The 17457-nt window shown below is 43.1% G+C and overlaps 2 protein-coding genes across 2 annotated transcripts in view; one reads left to right on the plus strand and one right to left on the minus strand.

The window, feature by feature from the left end:
* The window catches only part of TRIM59 (tripartite motif containing 59), a 17071-nt gene extending 15640 nt beyond the window's left edge, over window positions 1-1431 (plus strand). Inside the window, exon 3 of the transcript XR_013340534.1 lies at window positions 593-1431. The gene's annotated coding sequence lies outside the window, so the exon portion shown is untranslated. The remainder of the gene's footprint in view (window positions 1-592) is intronic.
* Window positions 1-15517, minus strand: part of SMC4 (structural maintenance of chromosomes 4) — a 26717-nt gene extending 11200 nt beyond the window's left edge. Inside the window, exons 1-6 of the mRNA XM_077785763.1 lie at window positions 15209-15517; window positions 14454-14649; window positions 13194-13372; window positions 12450-12641; window positions 10729-10905; window positions 917-1081 (exon numbers count right to left, since the gene is read on the minus strand). Of these exons, the coding sequence (XP_077641889.1) occupies window positions 917-1081; window positions 10729-10905; window positions 12450-12641; window positions 13194-13372; window positions 14454-14610 (870 nt within the window). The 5' untranslated portion in view covers window positions 14611-14649; window positions 15209-15517. The remainder of the gene's footprint in view (window positions 1-916; window positions 1082-10728; window positions 10906-12449; window positions 12642-13193; window positions 13373-14453; window positions 14650-15208) is intronic.
* Window positions 15518-17457: the final 1940 nt, after the last annotated feature.

A 17457-nucleotide genomic window follows, 5' to 3' on the forward strand; every position in this document is an offset into this window, starting at 1 on the left:
ATACATGAAGAAAAACAAACTTTGAATTTATTTAGAGCTTTTTTAGTCCTTTTAGCTCTAAATGCACCAATAAAATTACAAAAGCAGGATTTTTAGCAGCAGCAATGATGCCTTGTGCAGGCTGAGCTGGAGCAGAGGCTGGGCAGAGTCCCAGAATAAAGCAGGGATTTATTCAAGGATCTCCTCCATGGATCCACCTTGGGCAGCACCAGAGCCCAGCCAGGGCTGCACCCAAATGACCCAAAATGGTCCCAAAATGCACGAGCGCTCCCGGGGCTCTCCCTGGGATCAGTTCTGCTCCATTGGCACCTTGGAGTTCATTGTCCCATTCCAGCTCCAGCCCATCAGTCCCACCCTGCTTGTTTTTCTCTCTCCAGCCCACGCTGTTTGTGCTCCTGGGCTGAGGTTTGGATCATTTGTCCTTGGTGCCCAGCTGGAGCAGGAATTGTTTTGTCTCTGCTCTGTGAGGAGAGCTCACCATCCCATAATGTGAAGCTCAGAACTCCACACTAAAGCAGCAAAGAATGTGAAAAATAGAAAAGCTAAACCTGAGGCATCAGCAGTAATTCTGTGCATTATGAACTCTCCACAGGGCTGCGTGCAGAAATGCTGGGATGTTTGGGATGCCCCAAGAGTTCACCGAATTCACAGAATGACCAGGCTGGAAGACCTTCAAAATCATCAAGTCCAACCCAGCCCCAAGACCTCAACTCAACCCTGGCACCCAGAGCCACATCCAGGCTTTGTTAAACACACCCAGGGATGGTGACTGCACCACCTCCCCGGGCAGAACTTCATCACCTTTCTGTAAAAAACATTTTCCTAATACCCAACTCTATTTCCCTTGGCACAGCTCGAGGCTGTGTCCCCTGGTTCTGCCAGCTCTGAGGGTCCTTTTCTCCCCAGCTGCTCTCACCTTCTCCCCGCGGCGCTCGTTGAGCAGCTCCACCCTGCGGCACAGGGTCTGGATGGGCTCCTTGAGCCGTGCCGATCCGATCAGATCCTCCAAATATTCCAGCATCCCCTCGTCGTGCTCTGTCTGCCCCTTGGGCTTCATCATGGCAATCTGCTCCACCTCCCCCTTGGGAAACAAAAGTTGGGTGGGGCTCGTCTTAAATTTTATTTTTTTTCAGGGGATAGGGAAAGTATTCTGAAAAAAATCTATGGAATGAGCATGAGATGTTTTAAAAAAAGAATAAAATAAGGCAGCAATTAAAATTATTCAAACTGGAATATCACAGAATTGTTGAGGTTGGAAAAGATGTCCAAGATCAAGTCCAACCTTCCCATTTCTTTGGGAAAACAAAGAATATGAAGAGAAATTTCCTCTCTAAGGTGAAGTGGAGCCACCCTTCAGGTCTGACCGTTCCTTCATTCTCTAAAGATTCAAAATGTGTCTCCCCAACCTAAAATAAAAAGAGAATAAAGCAGGCCCTTGGCAAGAGAGTTGAATCAGGATTGAAGTCCCTGAAGGATCTATTTTGAAACAGAAAGTCCATAAAATCCTGGTTGATGGATGAACTGGAACTGGAATTAATTTAATTGAATTTAATTGAGGCTTCCTGGTGAAAAGGATTCTTTAGATAAGAGGGTTCCTTTTTGTAATTTGCCTTTATGAACCGCATTAATTTTAATTGATTAGGTGGTATTAAAAATAATTTGAATTTTCAGAAGTAAGATTTAGAAAGGATAAAACAGCCAGTGACAAAGACAGTTTGTGTTACTGCTGCAGGTCTGACAAGACAAAAAAGCCCAACCCAACTCTTATTTTTATTTCTTGCACATCTCAAAAAGCAAGACAATCAATTTGTGAATAACTGCTGCTGGATTGTATAAAACCCCAATTACCCATTTGCTCCCTTGCCACAAAGTGTGGATTCTCTCCCCAGAACTGCCTGTCAGCTCTTGGGGGAGGAAACTGTGCAACCTCCCCAGTTATTCTGGGATTGTCAGAAGTCCTTCTCCTTCTTGCATTACAGCATTTCCTCTGTTTACATCCACGAGGAAACAACCACAGGAGAGATTTAACTCCCTGCTGATCAGGACTGGGAGGTTTTTACACTGGGTTCACAGCCCTCGTGGTCAGTGGTGTAAATCATAAACCCACCTTGCATTTAACAGGGGAAAATGGCAATTATGGACAAGCAAGGAATGAATCATATTTTCATTATTTGGCTAAACAGAATTAACCACCTCTAAGAAAGAAGATTATGCAGTTGTCAGGGTTCTCTGTAGCCCACTAATGTGAGTTAATTATTTGCTTATTGAGGGTAAAAATAAGTGTATTTATAAGTTGTTAATTAAATAATAAAGCATTATTATTTAATATTTATACTATTAATATATAAAGAAATCCTTTTAGTTCAGCCCAGATTTAAGAAATAAAAAAAATTTCCAGAAAAAAGTTTAAAAATATTTTTTCAGAAAAGAAATGAAAGGTTCCCTTTCATTGATAAAGGAGAGTAAAAAGGTTGTACCTGTCCCTGCTCTTCTGGGCAATATGAACATTTTACAACTGCTAAAGCTGCATTTAAGTGTTTCCTAATTAACTAGCAGTGCTCCTTACTCGATCCATGAAGTGTGGATTTGGAAGCCCCAGGGCTCCCTGCTCTCTCTGAGCGCTGAGCTGCCCCGAGGTTGTGAAAGTGAAACCAAGGCGGGGCAGACATTTGTGGAGCACTGAGGGAAGGAGCTGGGGCAGCTCCCCGGAGCTGGCACTGCCAGCTCTGCCCAGGCTCCAGCAGAACCCCTGGAATTGTGCAATTCCTGCCCTCGGTTGTCTTCCTGGGGCTCAGGGATTCGGCACAGGAAGCAATGTGTAAAACTGAGAGGAAATGCAGGCTCTGCTCACACAATCAAAATGGATGTCAACAGCCAGCCATGGGCAATGCCAACAAGGAACCAAATGCCACGAGGGAAGAAATTCCTGGGAAAATCAGCCTCGGATCTGCTGCAGAAGATGCAGGGTGCCTGAACTGTGACCTTCCTGCCTGAAGGAGCTGCAGGAAAGCTGGAGAGAATGTTTACAAGGGCTGGAGGGACCGGGCACAGGGAGTGGGTCCCACTGCCAGAGGGCAGGGCTGGATGGGAGATTGGGAATTGGGAATTGTTCCCTGGCAGGGTGGGCAGCGCTGGCACAGGTGCCCAGAGCAGCTGGGGCTGCCCCTGGATCCCTGGCAGTACCCAAGGCCAGGCTGGACACTGGGGCTTGCGAATGCAAAGGAATCCCAGTCCAAGGCTGGGGTGGGGCTGGATGGGATTTAAGGTCCCTTCCCACCCAAGCCATGCCAGGATTCCACGTTCCCATACCCACCAAGCCCTTTGGGAAGGTTCTACACTCAGTGCAAGAGTTCTAAATGGAATTACAAACCCATTTTGTAATTGGGTTCTGCAGCGTGTGGAGTCTTCCACATCCATGTGGATCCATGTGGCCAATGCCAGCTCTGCAGCATCACACACATCCCAGCAGTTGAGTTCCCACAGAATTCCTCAGGGAACAACCACTGGGAATGCTACACCACCACCTCATCTGGGGAAACATTTCCAAGCCATCAGCTGAGCCCGGGGGCAAATCAGGACAAACCTGCTTAGAGACCAGGCTGTAAAATAAGGCAAGAGCCCTGCTCAGCTGGAAGTGGCTCCTCTGCTGAAGAGCAGGAGGAATAAATCCCTGCAATTTGGAACCTGTGTCCTTTGCACAGCTGAATAATTCACAGCTGTGATGTTTAAGATACTTCCTCAATTTAAGAACTTAATTTTCTATTGTACTTAAGTAAAGAGAAAAAGTTTAAAAGAAGTTTCAGGACTGGAAACACCAGCAGCACGTTCCAGCACTGGTTTAAAATTCGGAATTTGCCCACAAGCACTATTTTCTCTAAAAGCAGGAAAACAGCTGATCCTCACCACAGCTCTAACCTGAGGTTTTCTGGCACATACAGATTGGGATATTTAACGAGGTTTTCTAACTCCTGATAAAGAGGTTTGACCTACTCATGAGGCTTTTCCTGCAGCTGTGGCCTAGACACAAGATCCTACAGAGGCAACTCCATTGGCTGCACCGTGTTCCAGAACATTCCCTGTGGGAGGGACTGGCTCCTGTTCCCCACAGCTCTGGAGTGTGATGGCACAAAGTCACAAATCCGGCAGGGATCCCAGCCCCTGGTGCTGTGACTGGCACTGTGGGGCACTGGGAGAGTGCAGAACAAGAACCAGGCAGTTTTGGGATGCAGCCACCACATTCCAACCTAGAGCTCTGCTCTGGAACAGACAGGGATGGCAAAAAGCCTCTGGCATTGAAAGATCACTGACAGCAAGCTGAGAACTCTTCATGGAGAACAAACTGCACTTTTTGGGTTGGAAGGGGCCTTAAGGGACACTTCTCACTATGCCAGGGTGTCTCGGACACCTCCAGGGATCCAGGATTTGGGAATCCCATCCCAGCCCTCCCCACCCTCCCAAGGCAGGAATTCCTCCCCAAAATCCCATCCAGCCCCGCCCTCAGGCAGGATGAGCTCTGGAGAACCTTAGGAAGATATTTTTCTCGATTATTGCTTCCTCTTTTCATCCCTGAGTATTTGGGATAAAGCTTTGGGAAGGCAGCACCTTGAACAGCCTGAGTTTTGTCCAAACTGTCACTGCAGCACCCCCAGAGCTCTCTGCCAATGTCCCACAGAATAATTATGAAACCAAGGAGGTAAAACCAGCTTTCCAGGATTTTGGAGTCTCAATTTCTGCTGTCTTAAGCTCAGCTTTAAAAAGCTGAGGACCTTGGGATAGCTTGGAATTCAGTAGCTGGGAATGCACCGTGCCCTGGGCAGAGCTCAGGGAAGTTTGGGTGGTTTCTGAGGGGAATTTTGTGGTGCACTTGTGGTGGTTTTTTTTTTTTTTTTAGGGGATCCCTCCACCACTTATCAGAGATGGAGAAATGTGACATCTGACTGAAGTGAAAATCACAGTTGTGCTCAGAAGAAACGTCTTTAGAGGAAATATTTCCTGGAAAATGCAACATTATGGATCAGGAGAACCTTACCTGGTTGGGGACAGGTCAAAATATATTAATTTGTTTCAAGAACCCATTAAACCACCAGAAAATTTAATGTATGACAACTGTGATTATGATACGTGGTATTTTTAGGTATATTTTGTATTTTTAAGACTTTTTTTGAAATTCAGAACAATATTTTAGTAGTTTCACTGTAACATCAGCATACTTTTATAATAGAAAAGCTTTTAAGGCTTTTTAAACCTTCATAAAAGGAAGTTTTCTTATTGAGACCAAAATCTCGTAAACTTTACTGTAACCCAACCGTTCCAGCTGAATTCCAATTATCCTGTAAATTAATACTTAACAATAATAGTACCTTAGTATTGTAACTTATCAATATATATAATTTGCTTTCTAAATCAAGTATTACACCAATCAGTTTGCAATTTTATGGTATGACATAAATGAAATGGAATTAATACCTGGATGCAGTGTTTAGGACATAATTGAATTTCTCAAGCATCACAAGCTTAAAGGATATTTGTAATGAAATAGAACTATAAATGCATAGGCAATGAAAATTTAATGTAAGCAGTGCTTGCAGTTGTAAAAACCACCTTAACTCACATTTTTGTGGAGGATTAGAGCAGCCAGAGCTAAAATCTATTTGTTTGTCCAAATGTAAAAAAAAACAAAAAACTATCTTAATTCAAATGACACCCCAATTTCAGTCATTTTCTGACCTTTTTACCATGGAATTGAGCCAAAAGTGACCCAGTACAGGGCAAACCTCTCTTAGTAAAAGTCAAATTCTATTTGACTCTGTTTTCCAGAGCACAGCAATGTTTCACTTCTCTCAAACCCTGAAGCAAATGGAAGTGAAGAGATTTTTGCAAGAGCTTCTCCAGGAGCTGAAAACTCCTCAGCATCACAAGGAGCAAAGCCAGAGTGACACAGGATTTGTTCAAAGGAAAAATCCCATTAAAACATCTGGAATGTTTATTATAAAGCTGTTTTTCTAGACATTTGGAAGAGAAACTCCAAGCCTAATTCCTGTATTTCCTTGGGTCCTTTAGCCCACCGTTCTTGCTCCTGAGTTCAGCTTTTGGCTGTTCAGCTCCAGTTCCACCTGCCTGACACAACCTGGAACTGCAGCAGAATGCAAGGGGAATTTAGAGGAAAAGTAGCCTGGATGTTGTGGAATTTTATTTTCTCACTACGTTTTTATTTCCTGGCTGTTTTGTGCCATCAATTTCTTATAACAAGGCACCAAAAGTGTATTTTTCTCTTCAAAAGGCTTTAGGCAGCAAAATGAGACAAGTCTTTCTCTGTCTGCAGCTTCCACTGATTTCACCCTCTCTTCCAGTTTTCAATTTTTTTCTTTTATGTGCTCATACTTGGCTTTGGGGTTTTTTTTCCCCCCTACTTTACCACAATGGTAGCTCTCATTTTTAAGCAGTAAAGAATGGCAACAAAAAGTCCTAAATTTCTGTATCTTCAGTTTATTTATTTTATCCCATCTCGCAAAGCTTTGCCCATGAATTGCAATTCTGCATCCATGGATTTTGGAATATGTATTGAGAGAGACAATATTCCCATAACCTCATTATGTTCCTGCTGTAACACAGCTCTGGGAAGTTACAACAGATTAATTTGGGATTTTTTTCCTGTAATTCCATGTTATTGTTGCTATTATTTAAATGCTTGCAATCCTATCTCATTTTTACCACATGGTGGATATACAGGAGAGGAAAAAGCACCAAAACCTCTTCCTTTTCAGGAAAACTGAGTGGGAAATAAAGTCAAGTACAAAATAAAAGCACTTATAAAAATCTGCAATGTCACCACTGGCCAGAGATGAGGAAAATCTCAGACTGAGCCTTTATACAACATTCAGTCGTGTGCACAAAACTGCAATTCTGCATTCTGGAAATAAATTTACAAGTTTTAAGGACATTCCTGTGTTTAACATAAGAGCACAAAGTGAGTGAAAATCCAGAATCACTTTGGAATTTAAGCCAAACCCAACCTGCAGTGTTTGATTTATTGGGGTGTTCTAAAGAAATTCTTCAATTATCACTCATTTTCTCCTCCCATTTTTCCATGTTTTTCTGCAGAATTTCTTACAGGAACAATCCTCTCTTCGTTCCCAATGCTGGCAGCACAGATATTTTATGATCCCATTTATAATCCCATTTATAGCCTCAGCTCCCATCAGGAGCACAGACCTCAACAATTGGGAATTTCTGGTTTATCTCAAAAGGAGAAGAAAATCTCTCCCTCGTTTCCTTCCCACTCCCCTGGAAGTGACTCCCACATTGTTTCCACACAGGAGCAGGTGAAAAACCTGACAGAATTTCCTTCCTGGCAACCCCATCTTGCCACAGGATAAAACTGAGCTCCAAAATACAAAAGACACCAAATAAACCCAGTTACAAAATAAAACAAACCAGTTACCAAATAAAATCCCTTAAGTTGTTTAAACCCAAGATGACAGGAGAATATTTTAATTAGGTTTATCAAATATATTCAAGTGAAAATCATTGCAATTAGGATAAAAATTGACTTAAAACAATTCTAATTTGTTTGTAAGATTCTGAAATAAATTAAAATCCATTTACAAGTTTGCTGCCATGAATGCAGAATGAATTCTGCAATATTGCTGTGCAGCATAGTGATGGGGGGGGTTACCTGGGCAGCTCCACTTGGCTTTTTCACCCTTTTTGGTGACTCTGCTTCTCACCTTGTCCATCCCAGAGGTGGCCACAGATCCCAAATATTCTCCCTCACTTCCAACCCTGCCATTCCCCCATTTCTCTCCTCCTTCCTTAGAGGAAAGCACAGAAGGCTGAGATGTTTGACCCTTCCAGAGAACAGCACAAACACTCTGAGTTTGTCAGCCTGGCCACAGCAGGGCTCCAAGGCTTCCAGTGAAAGCTCAATTATTTTATTTGTTGTTCTTACACCTCTCCAAGCTCCTGGAAGGTGTGGAAGACAGAAAAGCAGCAGCAAGGTGCCAGATTTTCCCCCAAACTCTCTTTTTCTAAGTGACAAGATGCATTTTTTCATGCTGCAGTTTCAGGCTGTGGCAAGCTCATTAAAAATGCAACAGATCTGTGATTATTTTAAATAATAATTATTATAACGATGCAGAATAATTGGCTATTCCTGAAGTACTAAAAGCACAGAGAAATTTATTAAAAACATGCACTATGGAGTGTTGGAGTTAAGGATCCCAGAAGTGACAAACTCCTCCTGTTCTGTGCTGGCAGCTTCCCACTGGAAGCAGAAGAATTCTGAAACCAGATTTATTTCAATTTGCAAGTTCAGGCACAGAATTTGTAATTTCTCTAGAACTACTCAATTACTCTGACATTTTTTGTTTTCCCACAGTGTTTTTTTTTTTTTGTCATGTTATTCACAGAAGTTAGCAGCAGTTTGATTTGATATTTTCAGTTTGGCATCAGCAGAAACACCTAGTTCAAAACTCAGCTTAGAACTTTTACCCTAAAAAGCACAAAAATCAGCAGAAAAACACTGCAAAATAGGGGGTGAAAGGGGGGAAAGGAAGCAAAAAAACCTTGAAGCAGTCTTCTAAAAAACAAATATTTTCCATTGAGCAATGGCAATTATGTGAGCAAGATAAAATCAAAATTCTAAAGGTGTTGGTATTAATGTAGGATATGTTCTCTTACAACATTTTCTTTAGTACTGACAGCAAATGTTCTGTCACACACCCAACCAGCATTTGATAATCCTTCATTAATATTTTTCCCCAAAATCTGCAGTACTAATGAAATATTTAAATTACACCTGATTTATATAATCAAAAAGAAGAGATTTATGAATTATTTTAAATGAGAAATACTTGGTTAAACTTAGTTTAATTAAACTCTTAAGTTTTGCTATTTAAAAAAAAGAGTAAAAGCCAAATAAACCTGTTATTTATCCCTTCAATTTTAAATAATTTGGAAAACATTATGGGGAAAAAATGTAATTCTTGTGATAACAATCCATAGCCTTCTAATTATAAATTTTAGGATTTGGGGGTTGAAGTTCTGCTGTCATTCTGTGGAAAATACTGCTACATTTCCCACGTGGAAATACTGAATTTTGGACAGCCAGATCAGTGGATTTCACTTTAAAAAGGCAAAGAGAAAGAGCCTGTCCTCAGTCAGAAAGGCTGAAGAAACCAGAAAATCTCAGTGCAGTTTTTGAGACAAAGCCTGGTGGGATGAAATATAAAAATTACGGTGGTGGTGAATTATAAAAATCATTGCTCTACTTCCCCTTATTTCCCTTTGTAGGGTAGAAAGCCTGAAATTCCAGCATTTAGGAAAAAAGGGATGCTCCCCTCATTGAAACAATTTGTGGGAGAAGAACACAAATCCCATTTTGGGGGAGGGGGGAATATAAAATAAATGAAGCTATCAATAGTCCCTTCCAAAGGTATCTCTGGACCAGCATTCCCACCCTGCTTCATCCTTCACTTTACATTTCTCCTTTCTGGAAATTTTGGCAAAATGAGATTTCAGAACTGTATTTTTTTAAAAAAGTATGTATTTACTGCAGGTTGTTTTCTTGGAGGTGCTTCTCTCTCCATCCTGAAGCAGAAAATACAGGAATAAAGTGTTGGAGGAAATAATTAATTGGCATGGAGACTTGCAAACAGAGATATCCTCTTTTTGTGGGTGTAGCTGTAAAAAAGGACTGCTCAGAAAGCCTGGAGGAAGTGAAGCAAGCACAGCCACCCAGCTACAAGTTCTTTAAATATTTTGGTTTTTTAGAGGGGAACTGGAAGCTCCTTTGACAAAACCAAGCCTAAAATAAACTATTAAATATTTCAGACCTTGGGAAGCTCCTACTGATCACTGATTTCTAGGCCAGAGTAGATTTGGGACTTGCTAGTAATTACAGGTAATGGCAGAAATAGTTATTTAATGGAATTAATATTTAAATACTTGTAGCTTAATTTACATTTAAATTGGCTGGTATGTAGCAAAATTCTCATTATTTAAAAACTAGGGAAAAAAAAATAATGTTGTTCCTTTCAGCCTGACTTTAAAGCAGCAAACAGATGCAAACAAGCCTCAGAATCTGAAGGTCAAACATGAATATGAATGATATTATATTGACAAATTGTGATTAATTTTACAGTATGGTCTGTAAACTGTAACTGGTTATAAACACTGGTTAAAACTATTTCTGGAGCTGGTAAACAAGTGTAAATAACAAACACAATTCAGGGGATTTTTCTTGCACTTATTTCATGCACAATTCATTTTCCCACTCCCATTTCTCAGTAAAACCAGGTCTCTACGAGAGCAGCAGACAAGAGGAGATGAAACAATGAAACAATTCCAATTTCAATTCCTGCTGCTGGAGTTGAGAGCTAAAAGCAGCCCCAGTTGCTGAGTCTCTGCCACGCTGAAGCAGCACAATAATATTGGGGTTGAAGGTTTCTTTGACACTCCAATATTTACGTGCTGCTAGGGCGGAACGAGCACGAGTCCTGCAGGCAGCAGCACCAAATTCCCTCCTGGAAAAGGGACAGGGGATCCCCCAGTGCTTCTGAGCCTTCAATTCCTACAGCAGCAAATCATGATTTGCACCCTGAGCAGAGCATGCAAACCATGATGTGCTGCTACAGCACTTCGAGGCCTCCCAGGCAACATTTCAAACCTGCATTTTTTCAGTTTTAACGGGAAATACAACTTTCAAATGGCTTTTATTCACACACCAACCTGTAAAATTAAGAACCTGTTATGATCCAGATCAATCCCATGGCTTCGGAGAAGCAGCCCCACATCTCTGAATGTCTTTTTCTTGCCATTGATGTAGTAGATGGAGGAATTGTCTCTATAGGCAGTTCTAGAGACATAGAATTTGCTGTCAGGAATGACTTCGTAGTCATCTCCTTCCTGCTTTGAGGAAACACAAAGCCAGAGAAACAATTACTGTAGATGGGAATTTACCTCCTATTTCACAATGAACCATATAAGTTTCATCATGAGATGTTTTTATCATGGACTCTGAGTTGTAGAAGTGGGAGCTGTCTTAAAAGTGCATCACTTAGAAAAAGAGAGAAAAACAACAAGAAAAAAAAATCCTTTGAGAAGTGGACAAAAAAATCCCCCTGAATTGTCTTCCTCTGATGCCTCTCCCCCCAAAGTGAGCTGGGGAAGTGCTGCAGGAATTGCCTGTGCATGGCCAGGCTGCAGGGCTGTGCTGTCCCAGCCTGCAGTGGCTCTGGGCACTGCAGAGCTCTCAGCTCCACAGAAAAGTGCACGAGATAAAAAAACCAAACACGAAAGATGTGACAAATGTGACAGCAGCAGCTTCAAAAGAGAGCTCCCATCTACCTCCAGAGCAGCAGCCAAAATAAAGCTGCTGCCAGGCCTGAAGAAGTCAAAACTCACCCAGATTAACCCCCCCAAGAGCTCTCAAATTGCTCTCTGGTTTGAAATCAAACTCAGCTTCTGCATGTTCACACAAAGGCAAAAAAAAAAAAATTTAAAAATTAAATAGATGAGTTTTTAAATCTGGTTATTAAAAATACAAAAAGAAATAAAAATAAGTGTGTTTTAAAAGAGTTCCTAAAAAAGGCTGTAAATGCTGCCTCTTTATTAGCACCATTTTTGGAATTTCAGTGTACACTTCTCACTTTTTTAGTTGAACCTAAATTTAAAAGTTCGGTTGTGTGCACAAAAGAGAAATTTAAATTAGGAGAAATAAATTCTTTGTACCACAATTGCAATAAATCAACAAAAATGTGCTACATTTTTTATCAATACACAAAGCAGCAAGCAAAAGAAATATTTTTTTAATTTGCCTACACTTTCTTTTCATTCAAACAAAATATCAGCTTCAAAAAATTTTAGTGGTAAAATGTGGGGTCCAGAATTTTTGCTGAAAAATGTGTTAAAAAATTGCAGGCTTGCTTACAGCACATAAAGTGTAAATAAGTTTCAGATCTGTTCTATATTCTTCTAAATGTAGATAACCTAAAACACTTTCTAATTGGTTTGAAAAGTTTTGCTTAAATAGGTTTTATTTCTTAATACATTTATTTTTGTTATATATTTAAGAATATCTAATATGTCTAAATACAGATTTATACATTTTCATTAAATTATTTTAATTGCAAAAATAAATTTATTTACCTGAAGTAAAACGAGAATACAAATTAAAACGAGTTCTTTTTAAAATGATGATTAAAAATTTCTAAATTGCTTTCAAACAGAAATTTATCACATATTAGTCCTGCAGCAAATGAAAGAATCCTTACTAGGATTTTAAGAGCTGCACTACTCAACAGAGGATTTTTAAAGTTAATTAACACTGATGGTTTATATCCCAAAGGTAAACTAATCTTGCTCTGAAGTTTTCCCCAGCTCCAACGAAAATAAGCAAATATTAAAAGTTTTTCAGCTCCTTCAGGGAAAAAGCCTGGGATCATACATACCTTGTCAGTGATCTTTTGGAAGTGAACTTCCACAGAACAGCTCTGGATGTTCTCGTGCTCATCAGAATTATGGATCAGCACCGAGAGCTTTTTGGAGCGGATTTTTTGGGCTCGATAGCCAAACACAAAAAGCAGGGAATCAATGATATTGGATTTGCCACTGCCATTTGGCCCGATAATACATGAAAAACGCTGCACAGAGAAGGGGAAAAAAGTGATCTTCAGAGGGAAATAAATCCTGCCCAGTGTCCATCACCCATTTCAAGCACAATTATTCCTCGTGCGTGCAAGTGTCTGAGAGCTGAGCTTCTGCTGCCAAGGTAAAAGTGAGTAAAAGCCCCACAGCTCAGCTCAGCTTTCCCAGCTGCACTGCTTAACCCAAAGCCCTGCACTTCACAGCCTTCACAAGCTAAGTTTCATGCTCAGCCACGTAAGTCTCTTGTGGGCACAAAAAAATATTCTGTCTTCAAACACAGCCCTAAAAGTTCTCCAGCAAACGAAATCAAGAGAAAAGAGAGCTTTTCTAAGCTGTGCTGACAAATTAAAATTGCACAGCATTGGAAAGTTGCACTTAGCTGTTTTCTCTACTTAATTTAGAATATTACTATCAAAATATTTCTAAACCTTAAATATTTTTTCAGTTATTTTGAGGTCAGCTTAGATGAAGAAAATGCAGGAAGGAATAATACCACCCAGTAAAGTCTTACCTTCAGCTCAAAACTACTTAAGGAAAAAGAAAGATACCTTGTGAAAAGGTCCCAGAATTTGCTCCCCTGCATAGGATTTGAAGTTCTGGTTTACAATGTGAGTGATCATGAGGCGAGGAGCACCAGGTTCACTGGTCATTGCTGGAGGTGGGGGAGGAGTGATGCTACCCAAAATCTCTTCTAAACTTCGATTATCCACCACCTCATCTGAGGCTGCTAAAACCCATACAAATAAACAGAAAGATAAAAAGAAAACAACAAAAAAACAACTGTAAGCTCTCAGTGATTTGACACCTTTTAAAATGTTGAACCGAAAAAGCAAACATCACTTCTGTCTGAAACAAGTTACATTTTGGCCTGTAGTTATTAATATGAGCTGAGTGGAATTAAAATTCTTCTTTCCACAAACAAAATGTTTTTTAAGAGCTACTTAAGATGTCCCATCGCTGGGTTTGTCCTTTCATTATGTAATTCTTATTCCAACACACTTTAACAGGCCCCCTGCAATTCCAACAGCTCCAACCATCACAATAAATCTGCAAATCTGGAGCAGGCAAAGCCTTTCTAATGAATAAGTGCAAAGCCACATTTCAGAGCCACTGTGCAAGATTTGGGGATCTCTCAGGAGGCTCTGAAAGCTGCAATGACAGCACGGCTGCTCTGCAAAGACAGGAAGTTTGTTACGAAAACAAACTGGCCCCCTGGATATCAGCAGAGCAGCTTTTCCTCAGGCACCAGCAACTCCTCCTTCCAGCAAGCAGCAGTTTTTGCCACCAATTTCTATGTATTTGTCAAATACCTGCCTTTAACAACTGCACATCTGGCTCCCTAAAAAGTTACACAGCTGCTGGTTTTGCAGATTTTTTTCTGCGAAAGCTCAGCTCAAGGAACTCAAGAAAACACACTGCTTCATGAAAAAGAAAGTCAAATCATTTTAAGAGTTAAGTAAATAAACTTGACATTTATACCATTCCAAGAAATCCCATACCATTGGCTGCCTATAAATTTGAAAAATCCTGCTGCTGTACCACAATCTTAAGTACAATGTTCCAGATCAGAGCTCCGAAATAGGCTTTATTAGGAGAAAGTCTACAAATTGCTTTTGCACTTGTACCGGGCCAAACCCCTTAACTCTTTGCAAGCTCTTTTGACCACTTTAAAACCGGTTTTAAGTTGCCAGGGGTTTCAGCGTTGCTTTGTAGAAGGGAAAAGAGCAAATCCCATCTGGAAGAGTTGGGAAATTCAAGTTGCTGCTAAGGAAGCTCAGTCAGCACCACCACAGGCAGCCCAGACCTACCTTGGGGAGGTTCTTTGTCAGGCTCCCTGGTGCCTTCATCTTCCACTTCCATGTCCGTGGAGGACTCCTCCAAGGGCTCCCTGCCCTTCCTACGGGCTGCAGTGGAGGTTTTGGTGCTCTTGCGTGGCACGGTCCCTGTTGGCTGCTCCCCTTCCATTCCAAGTAATCAAACAACTGAAGGGCTCTATCTCCTTTGCTAACACAAACAAGAGAACCCCGTGATCTCAGCACTGAGCTACAGCCCCGGCGAGGAATTCACCTACACCTCTGCCCAGATGCTTGACTCATTTAGAAACTCAAGACTGGCAGCATTTAGAAGATAAAAATCCAAATTTGAAAAAAAAAAAACAAAACCATCGAGGTTAGCTTTATAATGATATATTTAAGACACATCACCCCCCTAAACGAGGGGCTTTAACAGCGTGGATCTACCTGCTGCCAGCTCGTGGGGACACGGGGGCAAAAGAGTTAAAAGACACATTCAACAACAAGCCCAGGAGCCACATGTCCCTAACTCTCCTGCAAGAACTCGTTATATTTCAGACCTGACACTCGTTTTACTTTCAGTAATCCGTGCTAAATATCTGTATGGCTATTAAGAGATTGATAAACAGATAGAGAAACAAAAACCCTGCGTGATTATAGCAAAGATTTCACTCTTAAATATTTTAAATCGACACACTCTGCTCACAAAACACAACACAACCCTTCCTGCCAGCATTCAGCATTTCAGAGAGAAAGCAAAGACGAAATACCTTCATCTAGTCGGGATGTTAAAGTGATATGAGTAAGGACGAGCGTTACAAAAGCCATCAGCTGGCACTCGAGCACAGCTCCCCAAATGGGTGAAGAGAAAGCACCCGATGAGAAGAAAAGGAGCGAAACTCTCCCCAAAGAGTTGAAATCGCAGCAAGTGGCGAAGTGAGTTCACAGAAAAACAGACATGAGAAAGTTTACTTCTCACAAGATAAAAAACTGACGTGGTTAGAAAGTCATCTTACAATTGGTGCCAATCATTTGACGTTTTCAGACCTACCCCCAGCCCACACTCTCATGAGAGTCCTTCTTTTGGGACAATGGGGGAGGGGGGGAAATGAGAGACAGAACTCATTTTCAGGCAATTTCAGTCTATGCCCCCGTTCAGAACTGTTCCGCAATGGCTGTCGCGGACAATTACAGCCTCTCAAAGCACATTTATTATTTTTTTTTTTCCGAACTGCTCCACTCCAACAGAATTGTGCAATATAGACCTATTTACCTACCCAACCCTTCCCCCGCCTCGGACACTTCACCAGAATGAACAAGCCGAACTACTTGACCTCAGCTTTTAAATCGCGATAAATCAGCTGCCATATAGTCTCTAACAAATTTAACAAATTCGTGCCCAGCCCCTCCCCCGAGCCAGCTCGAAGGTGTTCGGTAAAAGCATCTCTCCTGCCAAGCGCCGTTTTCCTCACGGGGATGGCGAAAAAATGAGCTGGAGACGGACAGAAAAGCTTCCTTATTAACAGCCGATTAAATCTGATAGAGACAAGCCCTGTCAGTGACAAATCTGGGGCTTTTTTTTTAAAGCCTAAAGGAGCCAGACTGCACCCTTGTCACGCTCTTTCCAAGTCACACAATCCCAGAATATTCCGAGCTGGAAAGGACCCACGGGGATCATCGAGTCCAGCTCTTTTACGCGAATCGTTAAGGGCTTTCTTGGGATTTTTCTCTCATCCTCCGAGCATCAGCAGAGCCGGAGCCAGAAGGGTCCCAGCTCTCAGCAGATTAAAATCGGGTCTCTGCGCTACCCAAACGCTCAAGTTCCCCGCCGCGCTCCGAGCCGCGGGGCTCCCTCAGCGCACCGCGGGAGCCCTCGGGCTGCCCAGCCCCGGGGAGCCGCTCCTCAGAGCCCGGCGCCGGCAGCAGCCGGCCGGACCCGCCGGAGGAGCCCCCAGCGGGGACAGCCCAGCCCGGGCAGAGGCGCTGCCGCCGCTTCTGCTCCCTCCGGGCGAGGAGGGAAGCGGGCAGAACCCGCCGGTCCCCCAGCGCCTCCGGCCATGCCCTCAGCACCCCCCGCCTCAGCGCCGCCTGTCTCCCCCTCAGCACCTTCCCTTAGCATCTTCCCCTCCAACATCCTCCTCTCCACCTCAGCATCCCTTGTCTCCCCTCAACTCTCGCAGCATCTCTTTTTTTCCCCCCTCATCAGCACCATCCCCTCAGCACCCCCCTGAGGGCAGCTCCTCCGCCGCGAAGCCCCCCCACCCCACCGCCCTGAGGCGAGCCACCATCGCTTCCTCCCGCCGAGCTCGTACCTGCTCGTCCCGGCGGCTCCGTGCCCCGGCGAGGCGGCGGCAGCGGCTGCCGTAGAAGCTCGGCCGCTTCCACGCTCGAAAATGGCGCCGAAACGGCGAACTCGAACCGAAATTCGTTAAAAAAGCGCGGGGCAGGCTGGGACGGGAGGGGCCGGGCCCGCGGGTTTGAACGGCACCGCCGCCCCCGCCCGCCATCTTGTGTTCGTTACGGCGGGGAGGGGAAAGCGCCCAGAAACCCGCCGGGAGCGGCTTTTGCTGGGCACAGGCGGAGGGCTGCGAGACACGAGGGGCTGAGGGCAACGCGGGGACACAGCCCCGCGGCCCTGCCGGCGGAGAAACGGGTTAAATTTAATTTTAGAAGTAGGTCAGTGGGCGGCGCCTGGTTGCCGGGCGACGCGCGCTGGTTTAAAATTAATACCACCAAAAAAAAAAAATTGTAAAAAAAAAATTTTTTACAAGTAAAAAAAAAAATTGAAAAAAAAAACTGCGAGAGCGCGGCGATTTTGAGGCGGGTTTAATTAATCAACGGGCGGCGCCGTGGCACCTTGAGGGGGGGGCACCCGTGAGGTGGCGGAGGAGGAGGATGAAGATGATGTGGTCTCGCGAGAAGTCGCCATAGCGACGGCGGCGCTTGGGCGGCGGGGGGAGCGGGAGCGCCGCTCCTGAGGCGACGGGAGCGGGAGAGGGAGGCGGGAGCACCCCGGGAT

This window comes from Lonchura striata, chromosome 10, assembly GCF_046129695.1.
Source record: "Lonchura striata isolate bLonStr1 chromosome 10, bLonStr1.mat, whole genome shotgun sequence".
Taxonomy (NCBI): Eukaryota; Metazoa; Chordata; class Aves; order Passeriformes; family Estrildidae; genus Lonchura; species Lonchura striata.